Source organism: Equus asinus, chromosome 6 (genome assembly GCF_041296235.1).
Source record: "Equus asinus isolate D_3611 breed Donkey chromosome 6, EquAss-T2T_v2, whole genome shotgun sequence".
In the NCBI taxonomy this organism is placed as follows: Eukaryota; Metazoa; Chordata; class Mammalia; order Perissodactyla; family Equidae; genus Equus; species Equus asinus.
This window is the reverse complement of record NC_091795.1, coordinates 51402918-51423441: the sequence shown is the minus strand read 5'-3', so window position 1 is coordinate 51423441 and position 20524 is coordinate 51402918. Positions and strand designations below refer to the sequence as shown.

Sequence of the window (20524 nt, the reverse complement as noted above, 5' to 3'; positions counted from 1 at the left end):
TGGGATGCCTATAGGTCTCCCAGTGGAGGTGTCTAACAAACTATTACATAGATAGTTCTGAAGCCCAGGGAAAGATCTAGTCTGGATAATTGGTCCTGGGACCACAGGTAAAATCATAAGAATCAATGAGATCACCCAGGCAGTGTGTGTGGGCTGAGAGGTATTATGCATCCCTCTCTCATATTCCCATTAAATTTTCCTGGTTCTTTGTCTTCTTTTTCAGGATAATATTGCCCACTGATATCCCCTGGATTAAAAACCTTATAAGAAATACTGTTTACTGGTCTGACATTACATTTATGACCTCAAATTTCAAACGGCCATTCAATACAGCCAGACATACTTTCTGAAGTTCCACTCTCAGAGACCACGTTTTCACTGTCTCCTCTTCCTTGAGCCTTCCATTCCCTTGTTGCCCTCCACTCTCAGTTGAACTTTACCTCATAGTTCATTAAAAAAAAAATGGCAATCTGACTACCTCATTTTCACATCATCAAGTCTACCAGGTTCTCTGCATCTGGTCTACCTTCCTTCTTGTTACCACAGAGGCAGTTTCCTCATTCCAATCTACAGCCAACCACATAACCTGCACTCTAGATTTCATCTTTTCTCTCTTCCCCATTCATTACCCCCTTCCTCTTTATCATCATCAATTTCTCCTTCACTACTGAAACAGTCTCATTTTATACAAATATTCCTTAATATCACCCCCTATAAACAAAACAAAACTTCAGTGCCAGAGATTGCTAGTCCTCACTGATATCTATTTTCTTCTCTTCTTCCTGGGCACACAGTTAAATTACTTTTCTGAAAGTGTATTTCTCAGCTCCCTGTGGAGGCCATATGGAAAGTAGACTGTGACCAGGCCTGGCCTATAAAAATTTCCCATTTATGATCTTCTACTCTCTTTCCTTTCGCAAGGCGACTTTGAAAGCCATATGTTGGTGCTACAAGATAGAAGGCACCTGGGTCCCTGGGTTACTCCTGGAAGAAAGGCACTCAATTCACATTGGACTGTGACTCAAATGATAAATAAACTTTAATTACATTAACCTGTTGAGATTTCCGTTGTCAGTGACAGATAGCCCTTAGCCTAATACAACTCCACAACCCCCTCCAGCTATTGCCCCATTTCTGTTTCCTTTAACACTCTTCAAAGAGTTGTCTATACTCATCGTTTCCATCATTCTCTTCTCAACCTCCACCAATGCAGGTTTCATCCCCACCATTCCACTAATATGGCTCTTATCAAGATCATTAATGAACTTTATCTTGCCAAATCCAAGGTCATTTCTTTCTTCTCATCTTTTTGAATCTCTCAGCAACACTTAATACAACTGACCACTTCCATTCTTTTTGAAACACTCTCTGGGACACCACAGTCTCTTGGTTTTCCCCTACTTCGCTGGGAGCTCTTTCTTCTCTACGAGTTCTCTAAGACTTAGAGAATCCTAGGGCTCTTTAAATTTTTTTTTTCTCCATCTGCACGCTTTCTTTAGGTGGTATTATCTTAAATGAAATGCTGCTGACTCCCAAACCTTTATTTCTAGTCCCAATATCCCCCCTTAGCTTTAGTTCTGCCTATTCAACTGTCTACTGAAATGCTTTTGTTTTTAGATTTACTTTTTCCTCCCAAAGCGCCCCTGGTGCATAGTTGTGTATTTTTAGTCGTGGGTCCTTCTAATTGTGGCTGTGGGATGCCACCTCAGCATGGCTTGATGAGTGGTGCCATGTCCGTGCCCAGGATTCGAACCGGCAAAACCCTGGGCCGCTGAAGTGGAGCGCGAGAACTTAACCATTCGGCCACGGGGTTGGCCCTGGAAATGTTTAATAGGCATCTGTAATTTAACACGTCCAAAACACAACTCTTGATCTTTCCCTCTCAAACTTCCCTCTCAGCCTTCCTTTTTACCTGGTTGCTCAGACAAAAAATGTGAGAGTTATCCCTAAGTCCTTTTTCCCCTCCTACCTACACCTGATCCATCACCAAGTCCTTCTGGCTCTTTCACCAAAACATCTTACTAAATCCGACCTCTTTGCACCATCTCCTCTGCTAAAACACTAGTCCAAACCACTCTTACTTCTCACTTAGACTGCTGCAACAGGCTCAGCTGCTCTGCCTTTACCCTTGCCCCTAGTTAGTGTATACTAACGGTTTAACACAACAGCCACAGTAACTTTAAAATGTAATCGTTAATCCATCTCAAGCTTAAAACTCCCCCAATAGCTTTCTGTGTGCAAGTGGAATAAAATCCATCCTCCTTACTATGGCCTACAAAGTCTTACAGGATCTGCTTACCTCTTCACCCTCATTCAGTGTGCTCTACTTCTACTGGCCTTCCTTCCATCCCTCAAATAAGCTCCTTTCTATCTCAAGAACTTGGCACTTGCTGATCCTTTGATTAGAATGTTCTTTCCCTGAATCTTCCTGTGGATGCCTCTTTGTTATCACTCAGGACTCAGCTCAAACATCCCCTCTTTAGCGCATCCCTCTTCCTCAATCACTTTCTATCCTATTGCCTTATTTTCTTTACAGCAACAAACAAATCTTTTAATAATAGTATTTTAAATGATTTTATTTGCTAACATGCTTGATGTCTTCATGTGGGACAAAGCTGCACAATGGCAGAGATTTTGTCTTTTTTATTAGTGTGTGTGCCACTGCCTAAAGAGCACCTGGCACAGAGTAGATAATTGTTGAAGTGAATGGTTATCAACAACTGTAAACTCTTGAGGAAAAACACCATGCGCTATCCTTCCCTACAATCCCCAACAACCAGCTGCCTATTATCTTTACAGTACTAAACTTTTCTCCCCCAGCGTAAGTCCCGAAGAAAACCAAAATCACTATCTATGTTTGTTGTGTTTTTAGTCCATCCATCAGCGTGTCTTATAATCTGCCTTTTTTTCTAATTAAGTTTATCCTGAACAAGTAAAATTTTTTCACTTTTCAGATGTGGACTGGATCTTTTAAAAAGGTTTCAGCTAGTTTAAAAAATAGTGAAAGGATTTTTTTTAAAAAACTTTAAAAAAGTGAGATAATATAAATCCATAGCTTTGTCATGCGACAAATAAAAATAGCCCTGGAAATCAATATAAACATGCCTTTTTTCATTGTATAACATTGGTTTAGCACATATAAATTTCAGGTGTACATCGTAATATATTTTGAATTCTGTATAGACTACATCATGTTCACCACCCAAAGACTAATTACAATCCATCACCACACACATGTGCCTAATTACTCCTTCTGCCCTCCTCCCTTCCCCCTTCTCCTCTGGTAACCACTAATCCAATCTCTGTTGCTACCTGTTTGTCGTTGTTTTTATCTTCTACTTATGAGTGAGATCATATGGTATTTGACTTTCTCCCTTTGACTTATTTCACTCAGCACAGTACCCTCAAGGTCCATCCGTGTTGTCACAAATGGCCGGATTTCATCATTTCTTATGGCTGATTAGTAGTCCCTCGTGTATAAATACCACATCTTCTTTATCCGTTTGTCCCTTGATGGGCACCTAGGTTACTTCCAAGTCTTAGCTATTGTGAATAACGCTGCGATGAACACAGGGGTGCAAAAACATGCCATCTTATTAGTGAGGAGATTTAAATAAGTCAAAGTCTTTGAAAAATAAAAGATAAAACCTAAAGTTCAAAATTCTGTAGTTTTACTAAATCTCATAAGATGCAGCTGGTGATTGCATAGATTGGAGTGGTTTTAGGACTGGTCTGGGGTCCTGCAACTGGTCCAGAACTCTTCAGTAAACAAACATTATCCTCTACTAAGTTCAAGAAGCGCCTAAAACCAATCAGTTTCTGGAGATGGAATATAAAGAAACACATACTAAACACGACTGAAAAAATCAAATTTAAAAAGTTCCCTGGTGCCAGAAAAGACAAAGAACATTACCCCTTATCTTTTCATTTAGCAATTCCTTTAGAAAGATTGAAATTGTAAATGATTTCTCTTTGTACACCTTTTAAAAAGCGAATTAGGCCTCTTGCCAGTTTTGCATACCCCCCCCCCCAAGGTCTTTCTGGGGGCCTTGCAGCTATCTCTTTGAAATGTGAACATTAAAGAGGATGGTGCTCCCTCTCTCTGTCTCTGTGGGAGTTTAAACCTCGGCTTTGGGCTCCAAAATAACTTCCTATTACTTTTCCTTTGGATAAAGACAATAGGTATGTAACGGATTTGTATCCCCCACAGCTAAATAAAGGTTTTTTTTTTTGTCTTTGCAATCTCTTTAGGGAATCACAGTGTGCTTATTCAATAATAAAGCTGTTTCCTTCTTTTCTACCTTTCCACATTTTGTGGAGAGGATATTTTGGGGTCGTTAGATTTTATTTTTAACTACTTCCCTAAGTGGGTCCTCCAGTTTCGGCACTTGTATGGCAGGCTGATATTCCCCACTCCCCCGCCATACTTACTTTAGGCAATAAGGGATAGTGGAAAAGAGTATGGAGCTTTGGAATCAGACAACTCTGGGTTTAAACCGTGCTTTTCTTTTTACCAGCATTCTGAAGGATGGACTTAAGTTCTCCGAAGTATTACTTAACTTCTCTGAACCCCGATTACCTCATTTACTAAATGAAGATAACACGTTATAAATGAGGTAAACTGACACACAGGAGGTTCTTAACACAGGAAGGAAACCAAGTTATACTCGATTCCTTCAACAACCTAACCGTTGGTCCCCATTCCCCCTTTCCTCGTCGGCATCTCTGTCACACCCCAGGACAGTGTCCAGTTCACTAAAAGCGAGAACACCGCAGAAACAGGCAACGAACCCGCAGCGCGGACCGGAAGAGATGAAAAAGTTCTAGTAGGTAAAGTACGTAAGGTTAACAGAGCCTAAGGGGGGAAAGTCAGACGGCGGGGGTCCCCTATGCAAATACAAGAATTACAAAAGACAGCCGCTTCCGCACTTCCCCGCGAGGGCGCACCGGGACGCCTGCGCCGAGCCGCGCGCCGGCGCGGGGGCGGAGATTTGCATGTGCGAAATCGGGAAGGAGGGGAACCACCCATCGAAAACCCCAGGCCGGCGACCTCAGCAGCCCGGGAGGGCCCGCCCCGCCCCCAAGTGCTCCGGGGCGTCCGGCCCTCTCGACGTCACCGCACCCTCCCACCTGCTCCTGAACTTTAAACCGCGCGCCGGAGAACAACCTGGAGGAGGGGGATTTCTCAGGAGCCGACGGCTTTCGCACGCTCGGGACCGTCACCTCCCGGCTCCCAGCGTTCCCTACGCTCCCGAAAATTCCGCGCTCCCGCTGCCCGGACGGGGTCCCAACCCGCGGCATCTCCGGGAGGGGCAGCGGGGGCGGGGCAGGGGCGGGGCGGGGCGCGGGCAGTCGAGGACGGACGCGCGAGCGCCGGCCACGAGGACGCCCCGCCCCCCGCCCCCAGAAGGCGGCGGTGAGGGGCCGACGTCAGCCGTGGGAAATCCCCCTCCCGCCGGGCTGGTCGCCTCTCGGCCTCGCCGGGCTCGGCTGTCGCCGCGCTCCGCCCCCTGTGCCTGGCTCCCGCAGCCTGGACCGGCGGCGCCGGCTGACCGGAGCGCGAGAATTAAGGGGGTGGGGAAGGTGTGAGCCGCAAACCCAGAGGAGGGCGGGAAGGAGGAGGAGGCCCGGGAGTGCTCAGGGGACCTGGGGGTCCCGCCGCCAGAGGTCCCTCGGCCGCGCGACTGACGGGAGGGCTCCGTGCCGACGGCAGCCTGCGCGCGGTCGGACGCCTGGAGCGCGGCGGCGCGGGAGCGGAGCCATGGCCTCCGGTGAGTGGCCCGGCGCGGGGGGAGGGAGCTCGTCCGGGGGTCCTGCTGCTCAGAGTTTCGGGGCGCAGTTTTGGTCGTGGCGCGTTCGGTGTTTAAAATCGCCTTATCTGGCAAATTGTCGGCCTTTACAAAGTTACCTGGTTCAGGGTCTGCGTGCGAAATCAAAGTCACGCTCTGTAATTTGATGCCCTTCTAACAGCCGGAACCTTAGAAATTCCCGACGACTTGATTTTAGGATTAGGGAAGTAGCAAGAATCTGAATAAAGGAGGGCGAAGAATTCTCGTATTGAAAAATGCGTAGATATTGAAATGGTGGTTTTATGTGTTAGAACAGGAATGAGGAACCGTCAGACCTAAGGAGACCTCTGCCTTTTTTGGTTTAATTCCATCAAGTGCCAAAGGGTGATCGCTTTGCGGACAGTTGTACAAAATGTATTGCGGCTTTACAAGTCACCAGGGGTATTTTGCCAGGTCCTAAGTGGAAATGTTGCTTGAATAAAGTGATTAATTTTTACTGTAAAGTGCGTACTTTGTAGTTTACGGAACAGAAGTCGAGTTTTGTTTTGTTTTCCTTTGTTGAAAAGAAGGGGAAAAGAGGATTTTTAGAATACTCGTGCTATAAAATACGGGGCGGAATGAAAACAACTTTCTATCACTTATGTAAATATTTATTTTCAGTTAATAAGTGCGTGGATCTCTTGCTTTGAGGGGAAGCGAGTTAACCAAGAAACAGCTCGAGGGCAAGGGAGAGAGTCTCCTGCACAGCCGTGGTGAGGTCCGCTTTGTAACCTAGGGGAAGTAAATCAAGCAGCCTGCGTTCGAGTTGGACCTTGACAGGATTGTGGCAGGGTTCCTGGGGGCGCTTTCCCGGCAGAGGAAAAGCCTCCCAAAGGCAGGGAGGCCTCAAGGTCTACGTTAACGCTGGACCAGGAGGCTGCAGGGGGGGACTTGTTTATGCTTCACCCGCATCCTCCCAACTCCCTGGTTCAGTGACCCTCAGGAGGCTGATGTCTAGCAGAGAAGAGGAAGTAGAAAGCATAGAGGACTTTTTAAAGGGTTGAGCAGAACAATGCCATAGCTACTGCTGTAGGCTGAAAAGGAAATTGGGGTGGTTCACATGACATTTGATTTCAGTTTGTCTGTGGTTTTCATGTGAGAATACAACTGGAGTCTAAAATATTTCAACTTTCTCTTTACCCACTTCAGTGACCCCAAACTTTCAGATAATCTTGTAAATTCACAAATTAAAAGCATGTTTAGATTAAAAGTGCAAAGATGATTTGAAATATTTGGCTAATTTATTGGTTACCAGAAAGAAATTTTGTATGAAAGAAGTAAAGAATGGTGAGCATTATAAATAAAAAAGGTCAGCCTGCTGGAAGTGTAACCAAATTTTATTAATATGAATGTAGTATTTCTGATTCTTTCAAAAGACAGAGAAAAGAATTAACCATTCATGTAGAGTATTGTAAGACCCGTATCATTTTAAAATGTGATAGAATTTAAACTTGTGTAATGACATATTTTGTGCTGTTTTGAGAACTGATTCTCTAAATTGAAGGGAAAAATTTAAAAGAATGGAAGGTTGTAGGGTAGTTACCTTTTTTTAAAATTTTGCCTTTTCTGGAGTTGCATTAAAATGGGACTATTTAAAATATAACAAGTAATTTAAACTGTAATTCAGTTGTTTGAAAACTGCTAAGCAAAATTTTTAAAAAGCAGTCTGGGTGCAAAGACCTTAGAGAGAAAGATTTACTAAATTATAAATTCCCATCCTGTTTTGAAACAGTAATTTAACCAAAAGAGTAACAGGAAAAAAATTTGCTTAATTAGTTTATCATTGTGTAATTTGGATTCTGTTTGTCGCAAGGTAGTATTAAAGCCTCAGAAAGTATTTTTATTGATTACCAAGCATTTAGGACCATTTCTTCATTTCTTACCGGATGTCATATGTAAATAGGTCTATGTATTTTTACATGTGGTCTGTATAACATAAAAGTAACAGATCATAATCTCATAAGCAAAATTATATAAGTACCATGAATAACTGGGACTTTGATAGATATATATATATGATTCTAAATTTTATTCAGGTAAATTATCAGATTATTTAGGATTTCACAGCTCGAGTTCTATTAAGCTGTCTTTATTGCTTTTTTTTTTAATTACACCTTGATTCCAGTCTTTTGACACAATTAATTGGAATAGGCATTGTTAAGAAAAATGTTCTCAGTCCCTTCTAGGGTATGCATAATTAGGTAGTCATTACTCTTGTATATATATATAATTCTGTTTAATGTAAATTAAATTAGCTGTTTTATGTATGAATTTAAAGCTTCTCATTGTTCCAGTAGAAAGTGCAAAATGTTGTTGTGTGCATATAGCTCTGTTTACTAATAAATAGTACTGTCTTTGGTAAAATATATTTTAAAATTTAGGTAATTTATTTTCAGTTTTCTTTAGTATAGTTTTGCTATGTCACATAATAGGAAGTACATGAAGAAATTGTTTTTGTAAACCGCGCTACTCACCAACTCTGTCTATAGTGTGAATTTCAAGAGAAGTATTTCTCTTGAGTAAGGGGGAGAAATTAATGTAAGTATGATGCAACTTAATCTTTAATGATAGAGCTGGAAGCTGGAATTGATAGCTAAAGCAAATGACTTCTTTTTATAAGTAAAAGACTGTACACATAAACATGAAGGCTGTTTCAGAAGTGCAACACATGAAAATGTAGAGACAACAGCGGTGTAAAAGAATTAAGGTGCTATGTGTTAGATACAGGGTGAAGGGAATGAGTGAGTGAAATGACTAGGGAGGGGTCAGATGATGAATCATAATTGGGAACATCTGAGGTGTGTGTAGTGTCTTTCTCAAATACAGTTTATGGGACTCAGAATTTCCTTCTGTTCCATCTTTCTCTCATCTGTGTTCTCTGCAAATTTTTGTGTTTTTAGGCACATGACTCAAATAATTGCGTGGGATATACTTATACTAAAAAAATTATTCATTTAATGCATGTTTGAATAGGTATCCTGTAATATTTATTTTTAAATCCGGCAGTCTTAATCAAGACAGATGATTTGGCCCTGCCATCTATTTTTAATTTAGTTAAATGCCTGAATAATCTAGGACAGATTTTAAAAATTTCTCTGCCTTTCACCCTGGAAGTTAAAATTTTTTTTCAAGACTTATTCCCCCCATCCCCCCGCATGGCAGTGGAATCTCTAGCAGTAGACTCTCTGTTGCCAAGATCTTTTGCATCTTTTATCTTGTGGTGCATACATCAGTCAGATACTCATCTGAAAATTCCCTTACTTGGATTCCTAAGAGCCAGTTGGGAGTCAGCCTGATATATTGGAATAAACCTGGAGTTTAGCCCATGATGGACCTGGGTTGTTTTTTTTTTTTTTTCAGTTTTGTTTTTTTTTATTGAGTTATTGATAGGTTACAATCTTGTGAAATTTCGGTTGTACATTAATGTTTGTCAGTCATGTTGTAGGTGCACCACTTCACCCTTTGTGCCCACCCCCCACCCCACCTTTCCCCTGGTATCCACTAAACTGTTCTTAGTCCATAATTTTAAATTCCTCATATGAGTGGAGTCATACACAGATTATCTTTCTCTCGCTGGCTTATTTCACTTAACATAATTCTCTCAAGGTCCCATGATGGACCTGGGTTGGTTTTTATTCCACTTCTGCCACTCTGTGATATAAAAAGGGGAATAGCTACTGAAAAGTCTTGTTGTGAGGAACAAATGAGATAATGCATGCCCATAGTTTTCTTCCATAATAGAGCTGTTTTGGGACTCAGACATCTAGGAAACAGGAGCTACTAGAGAAACTTGGCACTTGCTGTTAAGTATTCTGAAAATTCTAGAATTTAATGAAACCTTAAAACCTGTAATAATAGACTAGACCAGATACTAGATAGAAAATATGTCTTTCAAGAAAATATGAGAATGCCCATTTTCTTTTAAACAATTTGCAGTGGTTTGTGTATATTTAAACTTAGGGAGTAGAATTTGACAGTGATGTTTGGGGGCAGTGTATCTTTTCTCCTTTGTTCACTTAAATGATAGTAAGCATTCTGAAAGAAAAAAAGTAAATAAAAAATTGCCTAGTAGATAAATCATGTGTTGTTTTGCTAACTTGATTGACATAACTTATCCTTCATTTGGTTACTTTTGCACCTTTCATGTTAGTCTTTTTCTGTGCTCGTGGGAAGTAGGCTTAAGTTTTCTTTGCCCCTTTGTTAATTGAATGCAATTCTATCTCTGTAGAAAATGGTAACTCTAAATTTTGATCATGATTAGGAACAAACATAAAAACTCACCTGTGTCTTAACGTAAAGAAGATAATCACCATGATTTAATTGGGTTCCTAGGCTTGAGGAAAGAAGAATACACCTGATTTTCTTTTTCTCCAAAGTAAGTGGAAGGGAAATTTGGAAAAGTATATATTGTTAGTTCCATTTGCTCCTTTGGGTTTTGGGCAGTCTGTTATCCAGTACTTCTGAGGGAGATGCAGTTTCTAGTCAGTTATTCTCAAACTGTGGTGTTGATTCAGTGGCATGTTATAATCGTTTGTTGTGCTGTAAGAAGTATTACTGATGATAGTTACAATATTAATTTTGTGAACGATTTACTTTTTAAATAAATCAGTACCATCGAAGGCTATTCCTAGAATGTCTTTTTCCCTTGCTTGCATTTGGATAAGCTTTTTAGAGTGGAGGAGAAAGGAGTTACAAATGGTCAGAATTCCTCTGCCTAGTTTAGCCCTCACCCGGCCCATACTTGTACATGATTTTTGGATTGCTTCTCTACGTGTGCATTGTTGTTTCCACTTCTTATGTTTTAGGGCAATGGTTCTCAATCAGGAGCGTGTTAGAATTGGTTGGAAGGCTTTTTCAGAAACATGCCTGGGTTTTAGATAGATTTCCGTTGCTATTCAGCAAATCTCAGGTGGGGTCAGGGTGTGTATGTTTTTTGAAAAAACTGCCTAGGTGATTCTGATATACACCCCAGTATGAACTCTGTTCCAGGAATTTGATTGGATCTAAATACTCGCTTGTACCAAGATGCATTATCTTCTTAAACTGAGTTGTATTTATTTTAGATTATTTTCTGTTTCGGTTATTGTGACTTTTCTCCCAGCTGATTTTATGCTTGTTGTTCTTTGATTTTGACACCCTGGGATCCCAGCTGTCATATTTGCTAATGTCATTCATAATTTCTTTTTCTTATAACTTCATGTAATTTTCATCAGTAAAGTGGGATAATAATTCCTGTTCTGTTTTTATGAAGATTAAAGTTAAAGTCAAATGAGAAATGTATATAAAAGTGCTTTAAAACAGTGTTATAATTACTATAATTAACATTTTTTTCACTGTACAATTAATTCTGGTTCCCAATGCTAGCTATAAAGTTTTACTTAATAATGTGTCTATTTCTGACAATTGATGACCCATTTTTAACTTTTAGTTCAATGTAATTTTTTTATCTTAAAAATTCAAATAGCACTCTTTTTTTGCCTAACATAAATAAAAAATATATCTTGCAAACAGTTTGGCTATATTTCAAATATTCTGGTCTGTATTAGCATTTACAATAATGTTAAAAATATAGGGTCAGTCCTAGCTTTGCATAGTATTGGTTAAAGGAAAGTACAGTAATCAACTTGTTTAAAACCAATTTTGAAAACCTTTCAATGCTTTTCAAAACTGCTCTGATTTGGTATAATCTTAGTTAAGAGTACTCATTTTCCTTACAATTCCCTGATTTATATATTACCTTCTTCTAGTCCTTAGATGACTATATTTCAGCACTTTTTATCTTCATGAAGAACGGCACTTCAAAACAGGGTACCTAGAAAGGAAGTCACTGGCACATTGTACTGATGCATGATATACATGATTTATAGCTGGGAAACTTTTTAAAATCATAAGTACAGGTAAATTAGAATGTGAATGGATATGAAGAATATGAGGGTGTAGCAATTCTAGTACCTACAAAGCACAATTTTTTTCCATAGTAGTGAAACCTAATAAGAAACATCTGATTAATCATTAATATAGTCCTTCAATGTTGGCATAACTTACATGAACAAAAAGATCTTTAGGTTTTCAGTCATTCGTTCCATAGATATTTGCTGAATATCTGTGTACAAGACACTGATGAGTAAGACAATTCCTGCCTTCAAGTAGCTTGAAGAAATGAAACAGGCAGCTGTTTTTCAAGAAGAAATAAAAGTCTTCCCTAAAGTATAGTTATTTGGAGTAATTGCCATAAACAAAATACTGTGGTAGCTTGGAGGAGGGGAAGATTATTTCCAGTTGGAGGAATATAGAATATTACAGTCAACTCTGTTACTTGGTTGTTAGTGAGACTTTTTACCAATAAAATTCTTCTACAGTAGGAAGAATAGATTTCACGAGTTTTTTAAGTACTTGATGTTATATGATAGCTAATACTTGTCATTTTTATAATTTAAAAATCTTTTTAAGAAGTTTTATTTAATCTTTCAACAACTGCTTTTCTATTCTCTTATCTATAGACTTTTTACTTAAACACACTTTCTAGTTTAAGGAAGTGTTGTGTAACCAATGAAATATTTGAATGCTCACTGCGAGCTTAGCAGTTTTGTTCACACTTCTCCCCAAAAACTTAGCCACTTACCATTAATGATGTCACTCTTTGTCAAATTCCCACCAAGACACCTTTCAATAAGTTGTGGGCAGGGATTTATTTGACCTTTAGTTCAACCACCTAAGTGATTTAAGATATTTCTTAAAGAATATTGTTGAATATTTTCAACTATTGAGAAGAAAATGTACTTTCTTTTAAATACTCTATAAGAATATATAAGGATGTGAAATATTTGAAGCTGAAATGTGAATTTGAATTATTTGAAATATACAAGGCTGTATAAGGATGTGAAAATGAAATACTTATCTGCATGCCTTAAGATCTTCAGTCAAATTGAAATAAGTGTTATGAACTGGATTATGTTCAAGTCAGTTTTCCCTGACTCTTTGTCTTTTGAATAAACAAATAGGTAACAAATTCAAACGCAAAGAGTCTGAACCAAACCAAATAAAATTAAAGGTACCAGTGATACTTTACTCAGTAACCCATAACAGAGACTATGGAGCCACCAGTGGTTCTTTACTTTCTCTTAACTGTAATGTTCAGTCAGTCACCAAGTACTGTCAATTTTATCTTTTAAATTATCCTTCATTTCTATTGTCACTACCATATTTCAGACATACCCTCATCATTGCCCACATTATTATAACAGCATCTAAACTGATCACCTTGCTTTCTCGCTTCAGTCTGTCCACTGCCTCCAGAGTTCTTACTCTAAAATGCCAGTCTGATCATGTGTGATTCCCCTGCGTAAAACCATTCGTTGATCCTCTGTAACTCTAAAATGAGATCCAAATCCCCAATTGTACTCTGGCCTCGGGTTCTCTTTCTAAGGGTGGAAGTGTAGTCCACTTCCATTGGGCTATATTGATGAGTCTTAAACTCTTCTGTGCCGCCACCCCTTTGACAACACTGTTCCCTCTCCCTTGGGTGCCTGCCTTGCTCCTTTCCCCTTCCTCCCTCCCCACCCTTTTGCTTCATTAGCTCTCTTTTCCTTTGACGTAGTTAGGCATTCCTAACTCTTTTGCTTTTATTCTTATTTTATGCAGAAGTTTGTTAGCATAAACAAGATTTTTTGTTCCTCCCTTCTATAGTCTAATAATTTGTGGTGTTTGCCTCACTGCTCTGTAAGATCCTTGAAAGTAGCAGTTGTTATACCATCATAGTATCACTGTTGTATATCATTGTTTTCAAGAAAGCATCTGAAATAATAATAGACACCATTTATTGAGTTTTTGTCATATGCGTGAAACTTGGTGAGAACTTAACACATGTTATCTCTAATCCTCACAACAACCCTGTGAGGTAGGTGCTGTTATTATCCTCCTTTTATAGAGGAGGAGGCTTAAGAGAGATGACAACGTTTCTGGGGCCTTCACTGATAAGATGTGGCTGGGTAGGACTCAAAAAGCCTCTTCCCCATACTGCACTGATAAGACCCACTGTTACCCTTTCTAAAGATTTGCTTGCATTCCAACAGGATAAGCCTTTAGTCAAAAAAATAGATACCTAATTGTGGGAATTTAGAAACCACTAAACTGACTGAGGGGTTTTTTCCTAAATGGAAGACACCTTCACGCTCCTGAAATAAAGACACGTTGCTAAGTACCCTACTTGTAAGCACACTTGAGTGTCTTCACTGAACTTTCATTTCCACGATTTGAATAACATGAGGGGTAAAGGTGCATATGTTTTAGACAGCTTCGTTGACATATAATTAACGTACAGTAAATTGCACGTTTAAAGTATGCAATTTGATAACTCTCCACATGTGTGTACAACCTTGAAATCATCACCACAATCAAGATAATTAACATATCCATCATCACCTAAAGTTTCCTCATCCACTCCATACCCCTGTTCTTAGGCAATCAGTGATCTGCTTTCTTTCATTATAGATTAGTTTACATATTCTAGAGTTTTATATAAATGGAATCATACAGGACGTACTCTTTTGGTCTGGCTTCTTTCACTCACCTTAACTATTTTGAGATTCATCCATGTTGTGTGTATCAGTAGTTCATTCTAAAGGTGCATATATTTTGAATTATATTTGTTATAGAAAGTAAATAATTTTCTTTTCCTCCATTGTGTCTTATACTTTAGAAAAGGTTTAGATGGGACTGAAAATTCCTTTGAACCTAAAGTTCCTTCTGGAACTTGTTTTGATGTACTATATCTAAGTCCTTTAAGATCCCAATGGAGGTATAAAAAACTTACATATCCTTCTGTAAGGATTTAAATGCATTTTCATTTTCAGTCATCAGTCTTTCAGTCCATTATTAAGAGTCTAATGTAAAATCAAACAGTTAAACACACTTTTGGAGTGTAATATACTTCTGAAGACTATCTTCTTGACCCTTCTGGGGGATTCTTGGGGGAAACCCTTGTGCTTGGTCTCATGTGAGAAGTGGATATCTCTAAAGTGGTTATCTCAGAACTTCACACTCAGATTAGCTGTAGATACTAAACAATAAAGTGCTAACCAATAAATATGATTTGAATGACTTGTGTTAACACTGTATAGGAGCTCAATTTGAATGGGAGAACAAGGTGTCTTTACCACACAATCTTGGAAAATTACATTTCAACCTTGTTATTTAATACTGAGAGGGAAAATTTTTTAGTCTGCTGTTTTGAAAAAACCAAAATGGTTAAAATCCATTATTATTGCTATCCTAATTTCACCCTCCCCCCCTTTTAAATTTTCAGGTGGGTATAACCCATATATAGAGATAATGGAACAACCCAGGCAGAGGGGAATGCGTTTTAGATACAAATGTGAAGGGCGATCAGCGGGCAGCATTCCAGGGGAGCACAGCACAGACAACAACCGAACATACCCATCCATCCAGGTAATAGCCCATTCTCCTGTTTGTCTCACTGTCACTTGCTTCATATTTTAGCTACAGAAATAACATTAAAGGCCCAGTTTCTTTACAGTCATCTCCATGGGTTTTTCTTCTTCTTTTTAATTGATCTGTACTAGATAGATGTCAGAGACATTTCTTAAATAGAGTGTGGATTCTTCATCCCTGCAGATAGACATACATTGTTGTGTGTTAATCTAAGTAGAGTGACTCACAGTGCTTAGTGTACGCTGGCAGCTTTTGGATGATGGGATGGATCCTTTTCATGGAATACAGAGCTAATGAGGAAAAAGCAGTCTCTCCTTCCAGAGGTGAGCAAAATTGTTCTGCAGATAAAAACATGGATTTGGGAACTCAGTTAGAATTCTTCTTCCTGCAATCACTTGGCTAATCTAGAGGCTCCGGAAAAGGAGTACATTTTGTCTCCTTTTTCCTTACCTTCATTGCCTATGACCCTGATTCTCTAGGTTGCTTTGACTGATGTGAAATATTTTCACTTTTTAAATACAGATTTTTCATATTAGCATAAATTTTGAAAGTAGTTTTTGATCCAGAATTACTTTGGTTAATATACTATGTTTGTACCTATAAAATAGACTATATTTATATTTTATATTTATATACTATATTTCATTTGATTTTTAATGAATTTTTTACCCTTTAAATGCCAAGTAAAAACTTTAATAGCAGAGTGGATTTTGAAAAGTGTGATTTAATCTTTCATCAACAGATCTTAATTCACTGTTTTTTGACTAGTTTAATTACAAAGTTTATTTGGTTGAACTTAAAGGGAATGCTAAATTATAGAATAAGCCAATGGCAAAATTATGTATTGAAGTCCAAATTCCTAATTTTTATCACATTTTTTGGTAGCAGTATGAATTTGAGTTATCTAAGTCCTTTTATTTCAATGTTAAAATGGGAGAAAGGGAGGCCGGCCTGGAGGTGTAATGATTAAGTTCATGTGCTCTGCTTCAGCAGCCTGGGGTTCATGGATTTGGATCCCAGGCGTGGACCTACACACTGCTTATCAAGCCATACTGTGGTGGCATCCCACATACAAAATAGAGGAAGATTGAGATAGATTTTAGCTCAGTGACAGTCTTCCTCAAGCAAAAAGAGGAAGATTGGCAACAGATGTTAGCTCAGGGCCAATCTTTGTCACCAAAAAAACAAAAAAAGGGAGAAATGCTAATAAAAGGTAAATAAGAAAACACTGTTCTTCTAATCCTTTGAGTGATTTTTAAGTCTTCTTCGTAAGTCAGCTTATTACATCCTCTAAAATATTTCTAAGATCTGTGTCCTTACCATTCCAGTAGGTCCTGAACACTTTACAGCTTGCGTTCTACATCAGCGTATCTTACAGTTTTAAGTGGTTATCTTCTGTTTCATTCAGAAAGGGAATAAATACTTCCTGATTACTGTTCAAATTAAGTTTAAATTTAAAATTGTGGATTTTAGTGTCCTCTTACCTGGTAAGCCACCCATTTTTAACTACCTTGCTTCCTTGTCTTATGCTGGTTTTTATATCCTGTGCTTTGTGCTTGCAAATTTGCTAGCTTTTGGACTAAACAGTTAGCTTCTCCCCATGCTCAGTGTCCTCCTTCCTCTTCCATGCTTACCTCTCCTCTTCTTTCTCAGTGTTCTAAATGTATTTACTGTGTGAAAACTTAATTTTGTGAAACTCAACTTGATATATTGCCTATTGTACAGTGAACACTTGGCTATGCTTACTGACTAACAAATATTTTTTGAAATGAAATGTCACATATTAAGTAAATTGATCATATTGGTGTGCTGTCATTTTCAGTGTGGCTTAAATGTATACTTTCAAGGGATGTTTATGCTATGACAGTGAATGTAAGAGCATGGCGTTCAGTGATTCAGCATCTGCCTATTTCCTCCTGCTCTGTGATAATATTTTGGTATAATTTTACTTGTTTTCAAGGGAAAATAAGCAGAATCAGATGGTATGACCTATTGAAATTAGGGCAGAAAATAGTATGCCAAGGAACTGAGAGGTAAATTCTTCCCTACTGGTATTCTCTGGAAAGTTTCAAACTGCAGTTGCCAGTCAATTTGACGTTATTTATCCAGTGCTTAGTTGTGTAAATTGAACTTTCATTTAATAGCTCAGTTCTTAATGAGATATATTTATGGATCATATATTTAATTTTCCCCCTTTTCAGATTATGAACTATTATGGAAAAGGAAAAGTGAGAATTACATTAGTAACAAAGAGTGACCCATATAAACCTCATCCTCATGATTTAGTAGGAAAAGACTGCAGAGATGGCTACTATGAAGCAGAATTTGGACAAGAACGCAGACCTTTGTTGTAAGTACAGAGTCACAGACATCTTCAGGAATAGCATGAGCATAGGATGCTCTGTTTCCTATCCGTGTACATCTGTTATTTTTTAGTAGAATAAACTAATTCCTCATTCTCCTTTTATTTACTATTGTATACATTTAAATTTTCTTACTGTTTGCGTTAGAACTACCCTTTCATTCTTCCGTAGTAGACACAGCCCATGACAGTAGCAGGAATACTTCTTTATTGTTACTAAAAGTAGACATAAACTTATTTTATGCTGTAATTTTCTTTCTTAGTTTGAACAATTTCTGCAAGGTTTTCTTTCATAAAATTTTACCGTCTTTTCATTAATAGTTAACTTTAAAAATTGCCAGATGTGAGAAAATCAACTGGAAAACTGGAATTATTATTTAGCAAAGGTCAGGTTATAAAATTAACATAAAACAATAGTTCTAAGATTTAAAAATTTATGTGACACTTCATGTTGGTGAGGCTGCCAGAAGATGGGCCCATTCATCATATTGATGAGAGTATAAGTTAATAAAATCTTTCTGGCAGGCGTTTTAACAAGTACTTAGCAAAAGCCTGAAAAATATGAATGTCTCTTGAACCAGCAGTTCTACTTCCAGGAATCTATCCTCAGGAAACAATTAATTAACCATGTTCAGACACTCAGCTACAGTGATGTTCATTGCAGCTCTGTTTGTAATGGCAAAAAGTTAGAAGCAATCCAAAACGTAAACAGAGCAGGATTAAAGAAACTGGTACATCCATGCAATGTACTCCTATGTGGCCTTAAAAATAATATTGCAAATATGTCTTTGTATAGAAAGATATTCACAATATGTTAGATAAATAAAATAGATTTTAAAGCAGTATATAATAAAGCATCTTTTTTGTTTAGAATAAATGTGTACATATACATGGTAGAATATACACTAAAGTATTAGTAGTTGTCTCTGGGTGGGTAGGATAGTGGGCTTTTATGTTTTTCTTTTAATTTGTGGTTGTTTATAATTCATTTTTTTGTAATGAATATGTATTACCTTTGGGGAAAAATGACGCTAATTGCAACAGGAAAAAAGTTGTAGCCTCCTTATGTATTAGTAATAACCATTTAGAAAACATACTTTAAAAATATTCCTCTTACAAGAACAACACAGAACGTTAAATATCTAGTAACACACACTTGGCAAGAAATATTTCCTGTTTATATTATTTGACTTCGCAACAGCATTTTACACTGTAGACTACTCCTTTTTTGAAACATTCTTATTTCTGGATTTCTGTTAGAACAAACTCTCCTGTTTTACTTCCTACTTTTCTGGCTGTTCCTTTTCAGTCTTACTTACAGGCAATTAAACTTTTGGACTACCTTAATTGTGTCCGATAACGTCCCAGTAATGCCCTTTATGCTGTTCTGCCTCTCTCCCCAAACCAGGATCTTGTCAAGGATCACATACTATATTTAGTTGCCATGCTTATTTAGTCTCCTTCGGTTTAGAACAGTTTCCCAGCCATTTTTGGTCTTTCATGACATTAACATTTTTGAAGAGTCTAGGCTATTTTGAAGATTGTTGTTCAGTGTGAATTAGTCTGAGTGGTTGCTCATGATTATATCCATGTTCCCATGAATAACATAAATAATATTTTCATGTTAACATGAAACATTTTGGTCAAGAAATCTACAGAGATGATGCTGTATGGTTCTCAAAATATCCCTTCAGGAGACATGTGATAGTTTTTTCCATCAGTGATATTAATTGGCATTCTATTGTAAAGAAAGACTTCTCCTTCTTCTCTGTCCCCATAAAAAAATATGACTGTAGACCATGGATTCTTATATTCAGTGTACTGTATAGTCCATTACTGGCATTATTATTTTGATTTTCAAATTGACCCAAATTTGACCAATGCAAGCCCCTTCAGAGTGTTTCCTGTGTTCTTTTGACATGTCCCCATCTTTCTTTGTACACTTCTTTACTTTCTCACACAGCAAAGTGTTAAGACTTACTTGTACTTTTTTGCCTGAGCCCTGAAATCATCAATTTTTTCTAATGAGCCCTGGTACCTTTCAGTGGGGAATGGTATTTAGTCTAATTGCCTTTTTGACATATTCTCTTAAATATCCCAAAAGCACCTCAAATAAAATATGCCCCAAACCATGATCTTACCGTGATCATACCTCTTTCCTCTCAAAATTGGTCTTCCAGTGTGCTTTATCTTAGTGGTTGCTATAAAAGCCCCAAACATAGATGTCATCCTTAGCACCGCTCACACAGGTGCACACATTGAGTTCACTAACGGGTACCTGCTAAATAGCTTTTGAACCTATCTACTTCTCCCAGTGACCGTTATCACCATCATACTACTACTGCTGTAGCCTAAATGTGGGCTACCAGAACAGCCTTCATCAACTCTTTTTGTACCTCCTCCACCTTCCCTAATCTGTCTTCCACTTTTTTTTTTTTCACTCCAGAGTGATTTTTTTTTTTTCTTCAGAGTGATCTTTTCAAATACAAATCTAATTGTCACACCCCTGGCAAAACATTTTAATGGCTTCATGTGGCTCTTGGAATAAGGACAGCATTCTTATATGGTCTTCATGGCCCACTTGTATTTCTAGCCTTCTGTTATACTGTGCTCCCCTTGAACTCTATACTCCAGTCGCAAAGGCTTTCCTTTAGTGTCCTGTGCTCACAATGCTCTTCTCTAGGGGCCTTTACATCTTCTATTCCTTCTGCCTGCAGTCTCTTTATTCTCCTCTTCCCCTAGTTCGTTTCTATTAAGTATCATTTTCTACAAGAAGCCTGTCTTCCCTCCCTGAATTGATCAGTTCTCTTCCATCATAGGTTCCCATGACATCATGTATATCTCCTTTATAAAACTTGTCATGGTTTCAGTTTAGCATTTTTTT

General features: G+C 38.3%; 1 protein-coding gene and 1 long non-coding RNA gene across 3 annotated transcripts in view; one reads left to right on the top strand and one right to left on the bottom strand.

Annotated features, from left to right (window-relative positions):
- The window catches only part of LOC123286604 (uncharacterized), a 57552-nt gene extending 52299 nt beyond the window's left edge, over positions 1-5253 (bottom strand). The window contains exon 1 of the long non-coding RNA XR_011504274.1: positions 5168-5253. This is a non-coding gene — a long non-coding RNA (uncharacterized lncRNA). The remainder of the gene's footprint in view (positions 1-5167) is intronic.
- REL (REL proto-oncogene, NF-kB subunit) overlaps positions 5143-20524 on the top strand; it is a 34513-nt gene continuing 19131 nt past the window's right edge. For both annotated transcript variants that reach the window (XM_014839318.3, XM_014839317.3), the window contains exons 1-3: positions 5143-5771; positions 15133-15275; positions 17480-17628. In XM_014839318.3, the coding sequence (XP_014694804.1) occupies positions 5762-5771; positions 15133-15275; positions 17480-17628 (302 nt within the window). In that variant the 5' untranslated portion in view covers positions 5143-5761. The remainder of the gene's footprint in view (positions 5772-15132; positions 15276-17479; positions 17629-20524) is intronic.